This window comes from Melospiza georgiana, chromosome 26, assembly GCF_028018845.1.
Source record: "Melospiza georgiana isolate bMelGeo1 chromosome 26, bMelGeo1.pri, whole genome shotgun sequence".
Taxonomy (NCBI): domain Eukaryota; kingdom Metazoa; phylum Chordata; class Aves; order Passeriformes; family Passerellidae; genus Melospiza; species Melospiza georgiana.
In genome coordinates this window covers 2,639,738-2,660,675 of record NC_080455.1, presented here as the reverse complement: position 1 = coordinate 2,660,675, position 20,938 = coordinate 2,639,738, and the positions used below count along the sequence as shown (strand labels likewise).

The window sequence follows — 20,938 nt, the reverse complement described above, 5'->3', positions numbered from 1 at the left end:
ACTGTCACCTCTGTACCCTGTGGATGCTTTGGTGTTGCTTTAACTCTAAAATCTCTCCCAGGAAAGGTTGGAGGCTCTGCCACAGGAGGGCTGGGGCACCTTCCCATGGCATGAGAGGCTCTCTGACCTTGGGCACCGAGGTAGGAGGCTCTGGCTGTGCCATCATGGCAGGACTGTCACCTCTGTACCCTGTGGATGCTTTGGGACAGGAGATGCATGCCAGGAGCAGGGTTGATCTGGGCTGGGATTGCACATTGAGCTCTGGGTCAGCCTTGTTGTCCCTGCCTCTCTGAGGGGGTCACTTGGGACAATCCAAAGGTGTTCCTGAGCTCAGGGATGTGCAGAGCAAAAGCCATCTCCATCCTGGCACTGCCAGCCTGGGGGATGTGGCACAGGTGGGCATGGAAGGAGTGGGTCCTGAGCCCTGCCCTCAGGGGTGTGGCAGCGATCCCATCTGGGCAGTGTTTGCCCCAAACCCTGGAGCCCTCCTGGTTCTTGTCCCCCCTTCTCTTTACCCACCCACCTGGTATTGATTCACTGTTGGTATCACGAAGCCCAGCAGCCATCACCACTTTGATTAATTAATTAATTCAGCACTTCCATGGAAATCAGTGGGGAGTGAAGGTGCAGGATGGAGAGAAAGGGCAGGGTGGGTTTGGCCAGCTGAGCTGATCTGAACCTTTGAGGGGGTCCTGCATGTTGAGCTTCCTTGGGGAGCAGCCCCAGCTGCCATCCACAGCTTCTCCTCACCCAAACAGCTCCACTTTGCACCTTCTTGCTTGACCCTCACACCTGAGACTCCTGGATTGGGTTTTGGTGTGTCCAACTCCCTTTTGGCTCAGTGTGGAGCTCAGTGGTGCCCGTCCCAGCTGTGCTTCCCTTGCTGTCTGCAGCCTGGCTGTGATGGAGGAGCAGCCTCTGAGGCTGGGCTGAAACAGCTGAAGGGGAAGGAGCCTTGTGGGCAGCAGGGCCCTGCTCAGCTCCTCTCAGTTTCCATCAGTTCAGAACTCAGAACCTGGGGTTTGTTCAATGTCGAGCTGCTGTTTCTGGCTGAGGTGCCTGGGGTCTCTCCCCATGGGTCACCAAGAGCTGCCTCATGTCCCCTCCAGCTCTGGCTCCTTCCCAAGCTGCAGGGGAGCCCTGGCAGAGCCTGGCAGTTCTGGTGCTCCCCCTTTGAGGGCTCGTGGCTCTGAGGTGTTGCTGTCCCTGCAATGGCTTTCCAGGAACTGCCTGGCTCTGCAGGGAGGCGTGGGGTTGATCCAAGTGGAGTTCTGTCCTGCTGGAAACACCACTTGGATATGAGCAGCTTGGAGTGAAAAACGAGTCCTGAATTCTGTCCTGTGGGGTTTTACATGCTCTTCACAGAATTCCTGACTGGTTGGGGATGAAAGGGACCTCAAAGCCCATCCAGTGCCACCCCTGCCATGGCAGCAACACCTTCTACTGTCCCAGGTTCCTCCAAGCCCTGTCCAGCCTGGCCTTGGGCACTGCCAGGGATCCAGGGGCACCCACAGCTGCTCTGGGAAATCCATTCCAGGGATGGATTCCACAATTCCTGACTCCCAATCTCCCACCCAGCCCTGCCCCTGTGTCCTGTCCCTCCATGCCTTCTTCATGGCCAGTTCTGCTCTTCCAGATTTCTTGTGGCACAGAGCCCCAGGTGTAGGTCAGAATCTGCAGGAGTGTCTGTCACTGAGATCCTGGCCTTGGGGCAGAGGTGATGCTCTGAGAAGGGTCTGGGAATTGGGGCATCTCAGAGAAGTGATGTCTGGAACCATGGGTTCACAGCAAACTTCTGGGGCTCTCTTTGGCTGCAGTTTTAGTCACCCCTGGAGGTTCCTTAGGCCTGGACTTCACTTGTTTCCCCTGGGAGCTGCTCCCAGCACCCTGAGCCTGAGCAGAGCAGGTTTGTGCATCCCAGAGGGTGCCTGTGCTGGGCTGCTCCTGCTGCTGCTTGTGTTCATCCCTGTGAGGTTTTCCAGCTGCCAGGGCACCCTTGTGCTGGCTCCTTCCATCCCAGACACTCACTGGGTTGGGTTTCTCCCTGAGCTGGAGCTTACAGGCTCTGAGTGATGTCCTGAGTGAAGGCTGGTACAGTTCCATCCCACCTGGCTCACTGCAGCCTTTCCCTGCAGCACTGGGCAAAGCACTGAATTCCCAATTCCTGCTGGCCTCAGGTTCATTAAATTGAAAGACATAGGAAATAAAACTGGGTGAAAAAATGGGCAGCTCCCTCCAGCCCCCATGGAGCTGAGAGCCAGGCAGGAGCATCTCCCCCAGCTCCCTGCCCTGCCCAGCCCTCCTGGGTCAGCTCAGAAATAGAGAAGAGCCCTTCTCCCCCAGCTTGCTTTGTATTTTTAAAATCATTGTGGTTTTTTGTTCTGTATTCTTTAAATAATTTTCTAAAAAGTTGAAACTATAGAACTGGGGTTTTTTGGTGTTTTTTTTTTTCCTTTTTTTTTTTTTTTTTTTACCCAAAAAAGAAAACTGAAAGAGGGGTGAGACATTGTGGTTTGGAGCACCAGTTGTAAATAAATTTTTGGGTGCTCCAGCATGCCAGGCTTTCCCACCTGGACAGTGAGTGCTTCTCCCAGGAGCTGTATTTGCCCACACAGCTCTCCCAGGGATGATGTGTGCCACTGTACTTTGTGCCAGTAAAAAGCTGAGCTGGCTCAGCTCTGGGCTCTGCTGCCTCCCTGAGCTCTTCCCTCATTTTTGGGCAAGTCTCTCCATCTATACAATAGCAGAAAGAGTTTTGTTCCCTGGAGAGGCTTCGAGGTTTAACATTTACAAAGTGCTTTGTGATCTGCAGATAGAGGAAAGCCAAACAATAGCCAGTGCCCAGGGTTGTGCCAAAGGAGTCCCTGGATCACCACGGCAGAGCTGAGCAGGGCTGGGTGGAGGTGCCTTTTGTGAGAGGGCAAAAACTGCTCCAGCTGCAGCTCTGGTGCTGGCCTGGCCTTTAAAGGGCTCCTGGCAAGGAGATGAGAACATTATGGGATCACAGAGTGCTTTGGGCTGGAGGAGACCCTAGGGATGATCCAGTGCCACCCTTGCCATGGCAGGGACACCTTCCACTGTCCCAGGCTGCTCCCAGCCCTGTCCAGCCTGGCCTTGGGCACTGCCAGGGATCCAGGGGCAGCCACAGCTGCTCTGGGCACCCTCACCTGTGGATCAGAGCATGACTGAAGCACTTGGGTGATTTTTTTCCCGGGCTCCCTATGAACAATCCTGCTCTGGAAGAGATGCTGCCCATTTGCTCTTTGCTCTCCACCCTGGCAAACCTGACGCACCCCATAAAGTGCATGAACTCTCGTTTCCCTGCCTGTGCCGGCAGTGAGCTCTGTGCAGTCCCCAGACAAAGGCAGGCGGAGGGGGCAGGACGGGACAGGGCCGGACGGGACCGCGGCCCCGGAGCTGCTCCTCCCTCCGGGCTGGGCTGGGGCTCTCGGCGGCGCGGGGCCCGCTCGTGTCTCGGTGCCATGGCAGCCCAGGACAGCCTGCCCGGGGGTACGTGTGCTGCCACACGGCTGGCAGCGGGGCCGGGCGAGGGCTGGCAGCGTGGGGTGGCGAGGGCGGTTCGTGCAGGGCCAGCTGGCTCTGGAGGGATTGGGTGGCTGTGGAGGGCAGGCTGGAATTGTGCAGGGTTTCCTCACGGTCTGCGTGCTTTGTGGTGCTGTTGGGCAGGAACTGAGAGCCTTAAAGCTGCTTAAGGACCCCCCAACCCTTTCTAGGAGCAGGAACAGCTCAGCTGTGTCTGCTGCCTGCCCACAGTGTGTGCCCAAACCCCCTAAGCCTGTCTCAGCTGTAACAGCTTGAGGACACCCAACCCTTTTTGGGAGCAGGAACAGCTCAGCTGTGTCTGCTGCCTCCCCTCTGTGGGTGCCCAAGCCCCCTGAACCTGTCACAGCTGTGACCAGGGCAGGGCTGTGGGGGACAGGGGTCTGTAGCTGGGGACACAGCACCAAGTTCAGGTGCCAGCTGAGGGGGTCCTGTGTAGGGTAACCCATGGCCCCCACCCCGTTAGCCCATCGCTGGCACCGTTAATTGCCGTATTGTTAATTGCCGTATTGTTAATTGCTGTATTGTTGATTCCTGTATTGTTGATTCCTGTATTGTTAATTGCTGTGGGGACGCGGCCTGGGTGTGGGGTTTCCTTGCCCTACGAGGGGCTCGTGGGATGGTTTTTATTTCAGGTGGTTTTAGATATGAATCAAACAAGGCGCAGCTCCCTGGAGGTGGTCTGGCTTTGATTGGAGTTTTTTGTGTGTGTGGAGTTGTAACTTAAGAGGAACATTTAGTCTGAATGTGGTGCCTGCTTTGAACTGACGTGGGGTCCAGGGACACCTTGGGAACTCTGCACCTCTGGGTTTTAAATAAACCTGAGTTTGTGTGTAGGTGAGGCAGCATCCTGGGTGCAGCCTGGGCTCTCTCTGGGATGCCAGGGAGCAGCTGAGGCTTTGGGATGCTGCAAGATCAGGGGGGATTGCAGGGTGGGCAGAGCTGTGCAAGCCCAGGAGCAGGTTCCCATGAGCACCCTGGGATAGTGGAAGGTGTCCCTACCCATGGCAGGAGATGGAACAAGATGAGCTTTAAGGTCCCTTCCAACCCAACCAACTGTGGGACTCTCTGAGAGAGTTCAAGCTCTGTGCCAAGGTGAGCAGAGGTTGGTGTGTGCTCCTCACCCTCACCACAGCAGTGTGGGCAGAGCTGCATGAGCAAACCCAGAGTGTGGTGGATCCTGGGCACCAGAGAGGTTGATAACAGCTTGTTTCCCCTTGATTCTGTTGGGGATGAGGGCTCTGGTTGGAGCAGCCAGGGCAGTTCATCCCTGCAGCCTGTCCCTGCTCCCTGTGCCACGGTGGCACCAGTGCTGGGGCTCTCAGAGGAGAAGGTGTGGGGCTGTGGTTTAGCAAACCAGCTGCCAGCTGAGATCTTCCTCTTCCCGTCCATCCTGGCCTGCCCCATCTTGGGGGCTTCTGGGGCACGTTGTGCTCCAAATGGGGAACTGATTTTCTTTGGGTTTCCTGCTGCCTTAACGTGTTCAGCAGCCCCTGGAAAGTCCAGCAAGCCCAGAACTCACTCAAGAGAAATGCAGGGTGGGCAGGGCCCTCTCCTCCCACAGCAGGCAGTGCTGCCCTCACCTGCTGCACTGAGCATCTGGAGGGAGCTTTGTCAGGGGCCAGCATGGCCCTGGGTGTCCCCAGAGCAGAGGTGGGAGCTGCCAGCAGAGCTCACATGCTGGAGCCAGTCCAAGGCTTTGGGGATGACTTTGGTCTTTGTTTTCCTTGCAGCACTACTCTGAGTATGCTGTGCTTTTTTTTTTCCTATTCTCATTTTTATACATATAATTTTTAATTTTTGTTATGTTTCAAACTTGGATTTGCAAAATGCAGCCACTTTCCTTCAAAACAGGAGCTTCTCATCCACAGTGGTGAGCTCAGCTCTCACCATCCCAGCAAACTGCAGCTCCAGGTTTTTAACTGCTGCAGCTCTTCTTGTTCATGTAGGAAAACATTTCTTTGAGCTTCTGATAGTTAAAAGAAAGCAATCTTTGAGCAAAATATCAGAGGAGCTTGTTAATGGTCAATTTTCCTAGACAGTTGTATTAGGATTCCTGATAAGGAGTGTTAGTGCTTGGCTTGACAAAAGCACCAGAAATCGAAGGCTCATGTAGAGGAGACACAGACAAGATAATCTAATGGGTCTCTTTTTGTCTGCAGCTTGTTCTGAGCAGCAGAGAGCCCTGGAGGGGCTGGGATGGGCTGTGAGGGCAGGCTGGTGCTGCTGTGGCTTTGCCTGCAGTGGAGCAGGGAGGGGAAATTGCCTCCCCCTTCCCAGGGTCACCTATCCACAATGGCCAGTCTGTGCCCAGGGTAATGTGAGAGATGTCCACAAAAATCATAAAATCTGCTTTCCTGGCATCTCTGGGGCTTCCAGGGCAGTGGGGTTTTTTTTGTGGCATTTTGGGGATGAGACCAAGGAGCACCAGCTCCTGCCAGCTGCTGCTGAGTGATGCCAAAGCTGCACCCAGGCCATGGTTTGCAATGTGCAGGCAGGAGAAAGGTGCTTCCCTGGTTAGTCCTGGGAAGGAGGAGGATCCGTGCTTCTCATTGAGTGCCATCTACTGGCACCTCACCCGTGCCACCGTTATCCCAGGGCAGTGGGTGCCCAGGCTGCAGGGGTGCTGAGGGTGGGCTCCCTTTGCTCTTTGGGCACTCCCTGCCCCTCGTAGGGCAGGAGGAGCCTGGCAGCACCTGCTGAGGGTGGCATGTGCCAGCCAGAGCTGGTGCCACCACAATCCATCACACACAGGCTGGGTCCAGCACTTGGCTCTGTCCCTCTGGCCTGTCCTCTCCCTGGGGCTGCCCCAAGCTCTTGTCTACACCCAGGTGACACACTGACATTTATAAAACCTTCCTCCCCACCACCTCAGTGCCTCAATCCCTCCACCAGTGTTTAGGCACTGCTTGGAGATGTGTGCTGGAGCTGGATTTAGGTACAAGGGGGTGAGGGCACAAGGGGCTGGAGCAGCTTTTTGGTGTCCCCTGAGAAGTGTGTGGCAGACAAGGTCTGCAGGGCTGGTTGGCAGTGCCATGCACCAGTGACTCTGCCAGGGCATGGGGTGATGGCCCTGCCCCATACCTACCACAGCCTTGGTGCCTTAAAGCTGATGGGTTGGGATTTATCTTCAGGTAAACTCTTCCTGTGACTTGTCCTTGTGGCTTTAGGGCTACAAGGAGAATTTAGGGCATGGGGTATGGTTATACAAAGATGTGGATCCTTTCAGGGTGAGGGACAAGTGAAGTGGAACATCTTGAAGTGTTTATGTTTAAAGAGGGAGAAAAAGAGTTGTTCATGGAAACGGTGCTTTGTAGGAGCAAGTGGATTGAATTCAGCCCTTTTTAATGCAATTTAAATAATCAATGGTCTATTCAATTACAGAAATATTTGGCAGAGCTCTAAATAGGTCACATCTGTCTTTAAATTGTTCTTCAGGTAAATACCTCACTGTGTGGTGTCACATGGACCAGATTCTGTAAAAAGCTGCTGTCTGGGAAGGAGAACTCCTTGGCTGTACATGCAGTTATCCCCAAAGCTCTGCACTGGTGTGCTCTGACCCATGGATTTGCTTTAGGGACTCCTTAGGGAGCCTGGCTGGTGTATTTTGGGTTATCCAGCTCTGAAGCTCGCAGCCATGAGGCTGCTGGCTGTAACTGGATGTGGCCAGGGGCTTTGTTGGCAGCCTGTGCGTTGCTCTCGGGGGCCAGGATGGGATCCTGAGCCCGCTGTGCCCCAGGAATGCCCACCTTGGGCAAGGGGAAAACAAAAACACCGCACGAGTTTTGTTGTGGTGAGCGGAGCCCCGAGGTTACTCGCGAGCAGGAGCTGGCTGAGGGAGGGAGGCAGGTGGTGCTGAGAACGCTTTGTTTGGGAAAGTTTTCCTCATTGTGTCCAGCAATTCTTCTGAGATGATCCTTCCTGTGGGCTGAATCATCGTCTGGGCCAGCGCTGGCTCTGGGGCTGCTGCGGCCGCATCCTGAGCCCCAGGGGCATCCACAGGAGCCCAGCACCCTCCAGGATCACAGATCACAGATCACAGCCCTGCTTGGAATAACCACCCTGGCTGTCCCCCTCACCCTTTGGGGGCTGTTTTCCCCAAGGAAGCTCACAGGGATTTGTTCATTAGTGCACAAGTCATTCCCCAGCATCCCTCTCCCCGCTGAGAGGAGGCTCACAAACTGCCAAGGCCACCCTGGTGGGGTGTACGTGTGTTTGGCCACTTCCCCACATCATTTCCACATTATTTGGAAGCCATCCTTAATTTGTCTAATTTTTAACAGCCCCTGGCCTCCCTACCTGTAGGGCTGCAGCAGTGCAGGGCTGGGAGGGCTCACGTACACACGGCTGGCACTGCCTGCCTGTTTGATCTCAAATGCCTCTCTGGCAAACTTCTGGGGGTTTTTCTGGTCACTTGTAAGTAAACAAGCTCCTGTCCCCATTCGTCTTGTTGGTGAGTAATGGAAACCAAGTGGGAGAAGATTTTTGTTCCCCGGTGTTCCGGTTGCATCTCTGCGGCTGTAATTTGATTTTACATTGCAAATTAAACAATACTTGGAAAGATGCAAATCACAGCGGAAGTAGAGGTGGCTGCTGCTAAGTGGAGTAAGTGGGGGTGTTGCAGCTCCTCTGTGCATCTGTGGGGGTGTGCAAAACACCCATGGCTGGAGGAACATGAGAGGTCACTGAGGGTGTCCCAGGGGAGCCGGTGTGTTTCACTCCTCGCTGCCTCCAGGCTGCTGAGCTCCCTTGTTCACTCAGCACACTGAGGTTTGTCTCTTTGGGCAGCAATCCATGTGTGAGTGTGCAGTGTCTGCCCTGCCATGAGTGTGCAGCTCTCAATAAATGACCTGGAAAAACCAGGATTTGGATTTAGATTCAGTCTTCTCGCTGAAGCTTTCTGTTTAATGGAATATAACCCCTGGCTTTGGGAATTACCCCATATCTCCTGAATTTCAGTTGTTTGGTGGTAGCAAATGAGTTGATGTTGTTGAGTGTGTGTGAGGCAGAAATAGGGAAGGTTCTCCATGGGGCTTTCTGTGTGTTTGTGGGAGAATGGATCCAGAGCAGCCCTGGGGGAAGGACTTGGGGTGTTGGTGGGTGAGGGGCTCAGGCTGCCCCAGAAACCCCCCCTGTGCTGGGCTGAGCCCCAGCGTGGGCAGCAGGGCAGGGGGGGATTCTGCCCCTCTGCCCCTGGGCTCAGCTCAGACCCCACCTGCAGAGCTGCCCCAGCCCTGGGCAACAGCAGCAGGAGGACGTGGGGCTGCTGCAGCCAGGCCAGAGGAGCCACGGAGATGCTGCCAGGGCTGGAGCCCCTCTGCTCTGAGCCAGCCTGGCACAGCTGGGCCTGCTCACCTGGACAGGAGAAGGCTCCAGGGACACCTCAGAGCCCCTTTTGGGGCCTGAAGGGGCTCCAGCAGAGCTGCAGAGGGACTGGGGACAAGGCCTGCAGGGACAGGACACAGGGAATGGCTCCCACTGCCACAGGGCAGGGCTGGATGGGAGATTGGGAATTGGGAATTGTTCTCTAGCAGGGTGGGCAGGCCCTGGCACAGGGTGCCCAGAGCAGCTGTGGCTGCCCCTGGATCCCTGGCAGTGCCCAAGGCCAGGCTGGGCAGGGCTGGGAGCAGCCTGGGACAGTGGGAGGTGTCCCTGCCATGGCAGGGGTGGCACTGGATGGGCTTTGAGGTCCCTTCCAGCCCAAGCCATTTTGGGATTTTGTGATAAAAATTGAGTAAGAGAAGTGAAGGCAGAGAGGCTTTTGGGCCTCCCAAATGCAGGGAAGATCCTGCTCCCTCCACAGGAAAGCCCCAGAGCAGCAGCCAGTCCCTCTCCCAGCCCCTGGGAGAGCCAGCAAGATGCCACACGGAGAAAGAAAACAAACCTGTGACGACAACCAGAGGGAAGAAAATAAACTTTAAAGCTCAAAACACTTCCCCCAGCTGTAAAAACAAAGGCCAGCAGTGACCAAACACGAGCACAAAGGAGAGGCAGGAGAAGGGGATGGAGGATAACACAGTCAGGGCTTTCTAAAGGTCACCAGCCTGCAGGACGAACCCACCGTGTCCCCTGTCCCCAGGCTCCTCAGGACAAACCCATCCCTGTCCCTCAGCCCCAGCCTCCATCCAAGCCTGACAGCCCTGCAAGAAGCAGGATGTCCACGAGGCTCCAAGGGACAACAGTGCAGGGAAACAGCCCAAGAATAACACTGGGCTGAGTCAGAGCCACAACAGGTGTCAGAGGAGTCTGTTCCTCACTGTGCCCTGCATCAGTTCTGCTCTGCAATGGACACAGAGACCCAGGGGGAGGTGACACTGGCACCCACAGCCAGCCTGCAGTGTGACAGGGTGGGTGACAGGGACCATGGAGGTTGGGAGGGCACAAGGGAATGTCCCAAAGCTCTGGAAGTAGCTTGGGATAAACCAAACCCTGCAGAACAACAAGGAGGTGGCCAGACCCAAACCTGGGGTACCCCTTTACAGGAAGGTGTCACACAGCACCATGTTTGTCATTACAGAATCATGGAGAGGTTTGGGTTGGAAGGGATGCTGAAGATCATCCCATCCCACCCCTGCCATGGCAGGGACACCTCCCACTGTCCCAGGCTGCTCCCAGCCCTGTCCAGCCTGGCCTTGGGCACTGCCAGGGATCCAGGGGCAGCCCCAGCTGCTCTGGGAAATCCATTCCAGGGATGGATTCCACAATTCCTGATTCCCAATCTCCCACCCAGCCCTGCCCTCTGGCAGTGGGAGCCATTCCCTGTGTCCTGTCCCTGCAGGCCTTGTCCCCAGTCCCTCTGCAGCTCTGCTGGAGCCCCTTCAGGCCCCAAAAGGGGCTCTGAGGTGTCCCTGGAGCCTTCTCTTGTCCAGGTGAGCAGGCCCAGCTGTGCCAGGCTGGCTCAGAGCAGAGGGGCTCCAGCCCTGGCAGCATCTCCGTGGCTCCTCTGGCCTGGCTGCAGCAGCCCCACGTCCTCCTGCTGCTGTTGCCCAGGGCTGGGGCAGCTCTGCAGGTGGGGTCTGAGCTGAGCCCAGGGGCAGAGGGGCAGAATCCCCCCCTGCCCTGCTGCCCACGCTGGGGCTCAGCCCAGCACAGGGGGGGTTTCTGGGGCAGCCTGAGCCCCTCACCCACCAACAGCCCAAGTCCTTCCCCCAGGGCTGCTCCCATCCATCCATCCATCCATCCATCCATCCATCCATCCATCCATCCATCCATCCATCCATCCATCCATCCATCCTTCCTTCCATCCTTCCATCCATCCCTCCCCTTTTTCTGAGTTTATTAAATCCTGTCCAGTCTGACCCATTCTCCAGGGGGAGCACAGCCCAACAATTCAGTACTGGTGTGAACCTTGGCACCCTGAGGCAGGTCCTTGGCCGTGTTCTGGACACAGGGGATGGTGGCTGTCACCCAGTGCCACCATGGGCACCCTGTGCAGTCGTTTTGCTAGGCCTTGATGAGATTTGGGCTGGCCCAAGTCATTAATTTCCTTAATGATGACTTAAAGGCAAGCTTTTATTTTGATTACCATAAAATCACTGCATAAAATGCAGTGGGAACCTTCCTTTACAGCTGCAAATATGATTTGTGTCTAAAGTGAGGGATGGACAGATTTGCTGGTTGAGTTTTGTTGGTTTTTCCAAAACTTCCTCACCCCAGTGCTTGGCACTGATATGTACATTTATTATTGAATATAATTATCACTGGTTTTGCACATGGTGGGATTGTTGGGATGTCCTGAGCAGGGACAGGAATTGGACTCAGTGATCCTTGTGGATCCCTTGTGGCTCAGGACATTCCAGGGTTCTGTTTCTGGGGTGCCACACCAGCACCCCCAGATCCAGCCCAGGGGCTGCCATGGAGCCTGCCCTGCCCTTTGAGGTTCAGTGGTGCCAGAGCAGCTTCCAAATGAGCAGGAGTTGCTAAAGAGCTTCTTTGACTCCTTTCCCCTCTTTCTGGCTTTGTTTGGTTTTGGTGCAGGTTCACTTTCTCCCCACAGTTATCCCTCATGGAAAGCCATTGGGGAATGGATCATTTCCCCCCACTCCTTCCCTGGTTCTCTCCTATTTTTCCCCGGCCCCAAACATTTCCTAAACCCCATCTGTGTTGTGCAGAAAGTGCTGAACTGGAATACAGTACAGGAGATGCTGAGCAGAGGAATTCACAATCACCAAAGTGGTGGCATCAGCTTTTTGAAGTCAAAAATTATCCCTGAGTGCACATTTGGGGAGGGGGTGGCAGCAGCAGGTGCTTCCCTGGATCAGGGCTGTGTGTGGGGTGGGTGGGGCTGTGGTGGCTTTGGGTTCTGGGTTCATTCAGCATCACAAAGATAAAGGGGGCCAGAAATGGTGCAGGGCTCTGTGAGTTTGATGTGGGTGCTGTGTGTCCCCCCTGGGGATGATGTGTCTGGGCTCTCCTGGGCCAGAGCATCTGTTTATGGAATCCTGGAGTATCTTGAGTGGAAAGCACCCTCAGGGATGATCAGTGCAGCCCCTGTCCCTGCACAGCCCCCCCAAACCCCACCCTGACACCCCTGGGAGCTCTGTCAGTGAGGGGCTGGGAGCACAAACCCTGTGAGGAACAGCTGAGGGAGCTGGGGGTGCTCAGCCTGGAGAAAAGGAGACTCAGGGGTGCCCTCATCACTCTGCACAGCTCCTGAAAGGTGCCTGTGCTCAGCTGGGGCTGGGCTCTGTCTGCAGCAGCACTGACAGAACCAGAGCACACAGCCTCAAGCTGTGCCAAGGGAAATTCAGGTTGGATATCAGGAAAAGGTTTTTTACAGAAAGGTGATAAAGTTCTGCAATGGCTGCCCGGGGAGGTGGTGGAGTCACCATCCCTGGGTGTGTTTAACAAAGCCTGGATGTGGCACTGGGTGCCAGGGTTCAATTGAGGTGTTGGGGGTGGGATGGACTCAATGATCTTGAAGGTCCCTTCCAACCCAGTGATTCTGGAATTCTGTGTCCAAACTCTCCTGGAGCTCTGGCAGCCTTGGCACCATTCCCTGGGCAGCCTGGGCAGTGCCCAGCAGCCTCGGGGGGCAGAACCTTGCCCTGAGCTCCATGCCAAGGCCTGGCACAGCTGCAGCCCTTGCTGGGCTCCTGTCCCAAAGGGAGATGCCACCTGGCCCTTTTGATACCCTGGGACAGGTCAGGAAGTGGCAGCACATTCCAGCCCCTGCCATGGTCAGGGACACCTTCCAGTGTCCCAGGGTGCTCCAAGCCCTGTCCAGCCTGGCCTTGGGCACTGCCAGGGCAGCAGAAGAGCTGAGCCTCACTGTCCCTGCAGGGAGCTCTGGTCCAGTCTCACATTTCACAGCATTGAAGGGGATAAAACATGCCCTGCCCAGCCCCATGAGCAGACCCTCCAGGCTGGCATTGCCAGGGCCCTCGTGCTGCCCCTCCAGGTGTTCAGGGTGGGTTGTTTTATCCAGCCCCCCCTTATTTTTATTGTAATTGTTTTGTCGTGCTCCGGGAAAAGGAAGTGAACAAATTGTATGGTCCCTCTACAATAACGTCCTGTAAACAGCTCCCGGCTGCCTTCCACTCACAGCTGTTTTTTCCTATTTGGGGGTGGATGGGGCTGGTAAATAAACAGGAATTCTGGGAGCTGCTTCCAGCACCCCCTTGTCCCTCCCTGGGGCCGTGCCAGCTCCTCAGAGCCTTTCCTAGGGGTGCCAGGGTGGGCTGCTCCGAGTGGAGCAAACTCTCCTCAGGAAAAACAACTTTGCTGCTTTTCCTGGGACTAAAGCTAATTACTAGTCAACTAATTTTATTGATTTCCAATCCCTTTTAGCAGAGATTTTGCCGTGGGGCTGATTGCCAGAGCGATTAGCACACAAAGCTGCTTAATTTGGAAGTGTTTATCAAGCAGCCTTCTGTCACCTCTGCTTCAAATCAAATTACAGTGGCACCGGTGGCCCTGCCTGTGGTGGCTTGTGCTGTCCCACCCCGAGGGAGGCAGGTGGGGAGCAGGGCTCCTCTGTTTTAAATAACCACGGCAGGCTGGTTGGAACTAGGTGGTCTTTAAGGTTTCTTCCAACCCAAACCATCCCATGGAGCTAAGTATTCCATGATTTGGAAAAGCTGCTGGCTCTGGGGTTTTTCCTCCCAGCTGCCACCACATCCTTGTCCTGCTCCTGCCCTCGGGCACTGCTGTGGCTGCAGAGCTGGAATTTCCCTCCTGGCACTCAAATCCCCACCATGGGCACTGTGTGGGCTCTCTGAGGATGGAAGATGCACCTTCATAGCAGCCACAGCTGCTTCCAAACCTCCTCCAGCCACAGGAGGGATTTGGCCTAAATATTTTAAATAGAATTTACCAACAAAACAAAACAAAACAAAAAAAAAAAAAAATAGCAAGCCTGGCCCAGTGGTTTTGCTGGAATCAGATTAGGCAGGGCAGATTGTGGAGGCTGGGGGAGGGAGAGGCTGAGCCTGGCTCAGTCACAGCTCCAGCACAGAGACCCCAGCAGTGTCCCCCAGTGTCACCCAGGCGCTGCTGGGAGGGTCCCTCACTGCCTCTTCCTCCTGACACAGGAAAACAAGGTGCCTTTGAGACATTCTGAGTCACAGAAATCCCAGAAATTCCTCCCTGGCAGGGTGGGCAGGCCCTGGCACAGGGTGCCCAGAGCAGCTGTGGCTGCCCCTGGACCCCTGGCAGTGCCCAAGGCCAGGCTGGGCAGGGCTGGGAGCAGCCTGGGACAGTGGAAGGTGTCCCTGCCACAGCAGGGGTGGCACTGGGTGGGCTCTGAGGTCCCTTCCCACCCAACCATTCCATGACTGGAGCCTGCAGCACTGCAGCTTTCCAGCACTGCATGTTCTCCTCAGGGTATCCCTTAGCACAGGATTTAAGAGCAAAAACTCTGTATTTGCTTTACAGATGGTATCTGAGAGGGTTCAGGAGCACAACATGCCATTGTCCATCCCTGCATGTCCTCTGGATCCAGGGAGATGGCTGCACACCCCTTGAGCTTTGCTTTGAGCAAGGCAGTTGTTAGGGATGAGCTTGTTCAGAAGACCTTTGAGAGACTCCTGGAATGTCCTGAGCTGGGAGGGGCACACAAGCACCACTGAGTCCAACTCCTCACCCTGCCCCATTCACACAAAGCTTGGGGGAGTCCTTGGCTGTGTCCAGGTGGTCAGAGCTGCCTCCAGAGCCACATTGCCCCCACACATCTCCAAGTGCTCAGATTGGGGTTCAGAGCTCAGAGCTCAAGGACCAGCCCCTGTGCCCAGGTGGGTTTGGGGGCTCTGGTTGTTGAAACCAGGGCAGCCTCTCCAGGGCAGCTGGAAGGATGTGGGATGGATCACAAAACCCTGCCCCCTTTTAATGCTTTTACATAGAACCCTGGAATAGTTTGGGGTGGAGGAGGAACCCTAAAGCCCATCCAGTGCCAGCCCTGCCATGGCAGGGACACCTCCCACTGTCCCAGGCTGCTCCCAGCCCTGCCCAGCCTGGCCTTGGGCACTGCCAGGGATCCAGGGGCAGCCCCAGCTGCTCTGGGAAATCCATTCCAGGGATGGATTCCACAATTCCTGATTCCCAATCTCCCATCCAGCCCTGCCCTGTGGCAATGGGAGCCATTCCCTCTGTCCTAAAAAGTCGTCCTAAAAAGTTCCTTTTTTCCCCACCACATTCTTGATTCTTGTCTCAGAGGCTCCAGAGGAGGCCACTAAGTTGATCTTAGGGCTGGAGAACCTTTCCTATGGGGACAGGCTGAGACACAAGTGGGGCTGAACCCTGAGCCTCCTTTTCTCCAGGCTGAGCCCCCCCAGCTCCCTCAGTCCCTCCTGGTGCTCCCAGCCCTGTCCAGCCTGGCACTGGGCACTGCCAGGGATCCAGGGGCAGCCACCCTGTGCCAGGCCCTGCCCACCCTGCCAGGGAGAATTTCCTCCCAGTATCTGAGGTAAATCTGTCTCCTTTAGGTAAAACAGGTCCCTTTCCTGTCACTCTCCAGTGTTTCTTGTTGGACTTGTGTGTCCAAAGTGTTCTGTTCCTCCTGGGTGGGAACAGCTGTCCTGGCTCTGTGTCACTGGACACTCATCCATAGCCTTTATTAGGGTTCATTGCTGCACTAAGGATGCTTTTTCTGAGCCTAAATGTGGTTAAATTATTTTTATCCCTGCTGAAGCTTAGGACAGCTCTTGTCTATCAGCTCTTCTTGGCTGTGGCAGGAAAACCGTGAGGAAAAAAAAAAAAGACTGTCTGACAGCTACATCTTATTCTATTAGTATGTTTTAATTAGAACATGAGCAAGAAATGTGTTATGAATATTCATGCTGAGGGTTATTAAAATGCACAATTAATCTGTACTCAGTTTAATAACTGTATTAATGGCAAGAGGAGGTAGCTCCTATTTTTGTCGTTTCTCAATTGGAAAGTGTGCCTCAACTTGGGGAGCTGGGAAATGGGGGTATTTTAAAATCAGCTTGGCTCCTGCCAGCAGCATGGGCACGTGGGTGTCTCCAAAACTCACACACCTCAGGGTGGCAGAGCACTGGAAAGGTGGCAAAGCCAAACCCTGCCACAATGGAGCTTCCCTGTGCAGACAGAATTCGGCTCAGTGCCATGGGAGTTTTCAAAATCACAAAATCCCAGAAAGGTTTGGGTTGGGAAAGACCTTAAATCCCATCCAGTGCCACCCCTGCCATGGCAGGGACACCTCCCACTGTCCCAGGCTGCTCCCAGCCCTGTCCAGCCTGGCCTTGGGCACTGCCAGGGATCCAGGGGCAGCCCCAGCTGCTCTGGGAAATCCATTCCAGGGATGGATTCCACAATTCCTGATTCCCAATCTCCCACCCAGCCCTGCCCTGTGGCAGTGGGAGCCATTCCCTGTGTCCTGTCCCTGCAGGCCTTGTCCCCAGTCCCTCTGCAGCTCTCCTGGAGCCCCTTCAGGCCCCAAAAGGGGCTCTGAGGTGTCCCTGGAGCCTTCTCCTGTCCAGGTGAGCAGGCCCAGCTGTGCCAGGCTGGCTCAGAGCAGAGGGGCTCTTTGCAGCATTTCTGTGTCCCTTTGGCCATGATCTCTCTTTGGTGACTTGGATTTATGGGGTTTTTTGCCAGCCCTGGGGGTGTTTTAAGGCAGCAGGGTGTCCACAAGCATGGAGCAGTTGAGGCCCAGAAGGTTCTCAGGGGATCTGCATCTCACCTGGGGCAGCTCCTGGGCAGTGCCCAGAGGCAGCAAACACATTCCAGGTGCCCCAAGGGGCCTCTGAGCCTTCCTGGGCACCTGGGTCACCTCTACAGCTGCTGGGGTGCCCTTGGCTGAGCCCTGGGGCTGCTGAGCCGTGTTCTTCCCCCCCTTCCTCTTCCTCATGTCCATCCTGGCTGCTCCCAGGGTGTGGGGCTGTTTGGGGTGACCCTGCTCAGGGGCTGTGTGAGTGAGTGAGCAAACCCTGCTGATGGGAGCTGTTCCAGACACACCTGCCCAGGGCACACCCTGGCTTTGCAGGGCTGGCTGAGGGCATTTGTGCCAAGCTGCAGATCCTCAGGAACACGAAGGGAGGGGAGAGTGGGCTGGCAGGGAATGTAGGACAGATGCCAGACGTTGAAAGAGGGCAGTCTGCTTTTTCCTGGCTTCATCCCAGAAATCCCTGAATTCCTACAACACCTGCAGGTGCTGAAAATAGGGAGATTTTTTGCTGTCACTTTTCAAGCCAGTAACTGCAGCTTGGGGAAGGTGCAAGACTTTATTTTCCAGGAGACATCAGACAGAGCTGGCATGGGCACCTTCAGAGGAGCTTCCAGAACCTTGGGATGCTCTTGCTGCTTTTGTGAGAGAGTGGAATCACACTTCACCTTGGCAGCCTCAGGAACTGGAGGCTTTTGTACCCCTGGAGGGTGTAAAAAACCTTTTGGGTTTCCTTGGGGGTTGTAGAATCCCAGAATGGTTTGGGTTGAAAGGAACCCTAAAGCCCACCCAGTGCCACCCCTGCCATGGCAGGGACACCTCCCACTGTCCCAGGCTGCTCCCAGCCCTGTCCAGCCTGGCCTTGGGCACTGCCAGGGATCCAGGGGCAGCCACAGCTGCTCTGGGCACCCTGTGCCAGGGCCTGACCACCCTGCCAGGGAGGAATTTCTCCCTGAAAGGAAGGGTTGGTTTGCTGTGACCCCATTTGGGGTGACAGAGGGGCCAGGGAGGCTTGGGGAGCTGTCCTTGCTCTGGATGAGTGGCTCATGCTCTGCAGTTGGAGCACTCAGGGGTTTGCCCCTCTCCAGGCTCTGCCATGCTGGTGCCACCACAGGGTGCAGCAGTTCCAGGTGCCAGGGCTGTGTCCTTGTGGAGGGGATGTGTGACCCTCACCCTCAGCCTGTGCCTCTCTCTGTCTCCTCTCCTTCCCTCCTTGGGGAGCCAGGCAAGGCTCACTTTTAGTTTTCAGGAATTTTGACACAAAATCCCAAAATGGAGGAGGTTGGAAGGACCACAGTGGCTCAGCCCACGGGGCACAGGATTGTGTCCAGGCTGTTTTGGCATAACTCAAGACAATATCTGAAAGGACATTCAAGGGAGGAAGACTCCACAACCTGAGGAAAATTTCCCTGATCTTCCAAGCCCCCTATCCCCCTCCAGAGCCCCTGAGCATCCTCTCCAGGGATATTCCAGCCTGGGAATGCTGCTCTGCTCTCAGGACCCCCAGGGGTGGCTGTGAAGGTCTGGACCCCCATTCCTTGGCTTCCCCTCTGTCTCTGAGGCTCCTGGTGTTCCTCATGGGCACTGTGCTGCTGCAGTTCTTGTCCTTGCAGCCAGAAGGGACCATTTTTCCCTTGGACCATTTTTCCAACCACGTCCAAGGCTGCTGATGCTGCTCATGTCTTCTCCCCGAGCCTTGGGGAGCTTTAAAATCACCCGTGACAGCAAAATGACTCAAAGGAGCATTTCTGCCTCCTGCCTCGCCAGGGTTTGCAGGGATTGCAGATGAATTGCTTTGGAAAAACACATTAGCAAAGCAAAAGTTTATTCTAGGAAGTAGGAGGTGGGAGAATTGGCAGTAATTCTCCCTAGTATCCAAGGTATTATTAGAGGCTTATCCCTGCTCTGCACAGTAATCACATTGGAAATTTTTGATTAGAAAACAAAATCTAAATGAGAATTATGAATATTCATTAGGTGTGGAGATTAATATGCATAATTATGCAAATTAGACAGCAATTAAACACCAATTCTCTGGGGAAATGATTAACACAAAGGCACAGAAATAGAAGGATGTAATTTGAAAGAAGTTTCTGGTTAAATGAACAGTGAGGGGAGCGGAGGAGACAAATCTGAGGCATGTTTGCCATAATAATCAGCTTTGCCAAGCAAAATGGGAGTGAGCCCTGACCCCCTGCCCCCCTGTCCTTGCTGCCACTCAGCTCCTGCTCCCACAAGGGCATCCTGGGGCACCTGGAGGTGCCACCCCCTTTGGAAGAACCAGCACAGGACGGGTCCCCAGAGAGCCACAGGGCCCTGGTGCTGCTGCTGGAGGGTCTGGTGTCACTGCAGTGTGCCCCTGCTGGGGACAGGGCTGTCCATGGGTTGGGAGGTGTCCATGGTTGGGCCACCCTCACTCTCAGCCTTCTGCACATCTGGGATTTCTTCTGTCCTACCCAGCAGAGTGCTCAGTGTTTGTGCAGCACCTCAAAAGATGATGGATGCCCCCATCCTGCCCAGCCCCTCCCAAATCCCTGGATTTGCCCCCTTTGAACACCAACACTGCTCCCCAGCCCCTGGTCACCCACTGGAGCAGGAGATGGAGCAGCACAGTCAGAGATCCTGCAGCTGAGTCAGGTCGAGGTTTTTTCCAGAAGGTTCCTTCTGTGTGGTTTGGTATCAGCTGGAACTGTGGGAGCTGTGCTGATGCAACATCCCAAGGGTTTTGTGTCATGGTGGACATTCCCAGCTCACTGAAGGGCTCCAGGAGAGCTGCAGAGGGACTGGGGACAAGGCCTGCAGGGACAGGACACAGGGAATGGCTCCCACTGCCACAGGGCAGGGCTGGGTGGGAGATTGGGAATCAGGAATTGTGGAATCCATCCCTGGAATGGATTTCCCAGAGCAGCTGGGGCTGCCCCTGGATCCCTGGCAGTGCCAAGGCCAGGCTGGACAGTAGAAGGTGTCCCTGCCATGGCAGGGGTGGCACTGGATGGGGCTCTGAGGTCCCTCCCAGCCCAGCCCATGCCCTGCTCTCTGCCTGCCCAGGAGGTGCCGCCTGCCTGGCCTTGGCAGGAGATGAAAGGAGCTCAGCTCCCACCACAGCCTGTGCAGGAACATTGCAGAACCTCCTGCCTGCTCCTCTGCTGGATCCCTTTGTGCTGAGGATCCTCTGGGCAGGGCTGGAGCTGAGAGGGCTGGGGGTGTGCTCTGATGGTCCCACTTCCTATGGGGAACCTTGGGGGGCTGAAAGGGCACCCCCAGATAGGTGACTCTGTAATGTTGGACCCCCAGCAATTCCCACCTTTGGGCACTCCTTCACTCTGCTCAGATTGAATAGAGCTTGGCCCACAATCTTGCACCACCATGGGCAAAATTCAAGTCCTGCTGGAGCATCCAGGTGGATGCAATGTGGTTTTGATTTATAGTTCAGTCTCTTTCACTGCTGCTCTCTGGGGGAAGGAGGTTCGTGGGTGCTCTCTGGAATAAAGGAGTTAAAATACTTGTTTCTCCTCTTCCCACTGGCCCACGTTTTGAACCATTTCCAGGCTGTGGTGGGATGTGCTTTGAAGTTTGTGGAATAACTCCCAGTGGGAGTGGGAAGGTGAGGAGGCAGAGGGGAGGCTGGGTCACGCCAAGTGGAAGTGGTTTATTAATGAAAATATTGTGTTGTTTGTAGAAGGAAGAGTTAATTTTACGAGAACACCTTTGAGGCTTTGCTGATAAAGCAAAGAGTAACCTTTGTTCTTCCTGTTTTTCACTAGGCTTGGATGAAAGGCCGGGATCAGGTTCCTGGGGAACGGCAGATCAAAACAGCTCCACGTTTGACCAAGGCAGGGTAAGGACAAAGCACAAGCACCAAACTCCAACCAAAACAAAACAGGGCCCTTCCCAGGCCTTCCTGAGCCAGGTCTAACCCTGCAGCAGCTTTTCTGACCCACTTTGGACATGGGTTCTGTGAACTCTCTGGGGTTTTCCCCATCCCCATCTCCCCAGGCTTTGCTGCCTTGAGGTTCCTCCTCCCAGACCTGCACTAGAATGGGCTCCTGTGGCTGCTCTGGCATCTCCCTCCCTGCACCCAGTGTTGGTGTGGGGAGAGGGGACCCAAAGGAGACACAGATGGGTGGGTGGAGGGATCTCATCTGATGGCAAAGCTTCCTGAGCATCCACCCCACAAGACTTTGGGAACCTGAGGAGGGAATCCCTGCAATCCACCCCATTGTCTGGCCGTGGCACCCCTGGTGGGGATGGAGA

At 55.3% G+C, this 20,938-nt stretch overlaps 1 protein-coding gene across 8 annotated transcripts in view; it reads left to right on the top strand.

Annotated features, from left to right (window-relative positions):
• Positions 1 to 20,938, top strand: part of TCF3 (transcription factor 3) — a 77,935-nt gene that overhangs the window by 23,445 nt on the left and 33,552 nt on the right. For all 8 annotated transcript variants that reach the window (XM_058040649.1, XM_058040648.1, XM_058040642.1 and 5 more), the window contains exon 4: positions 20,449 to 20,522. In XM_058040649.1, coding sequence (XP_057896632.1) covers positions 20,449 to 20,522 — 74 coding nt within the window. The remainder of the gene's footprint in view (positions 1 to 20,448; positions 20,523 to 20,938) is intronic.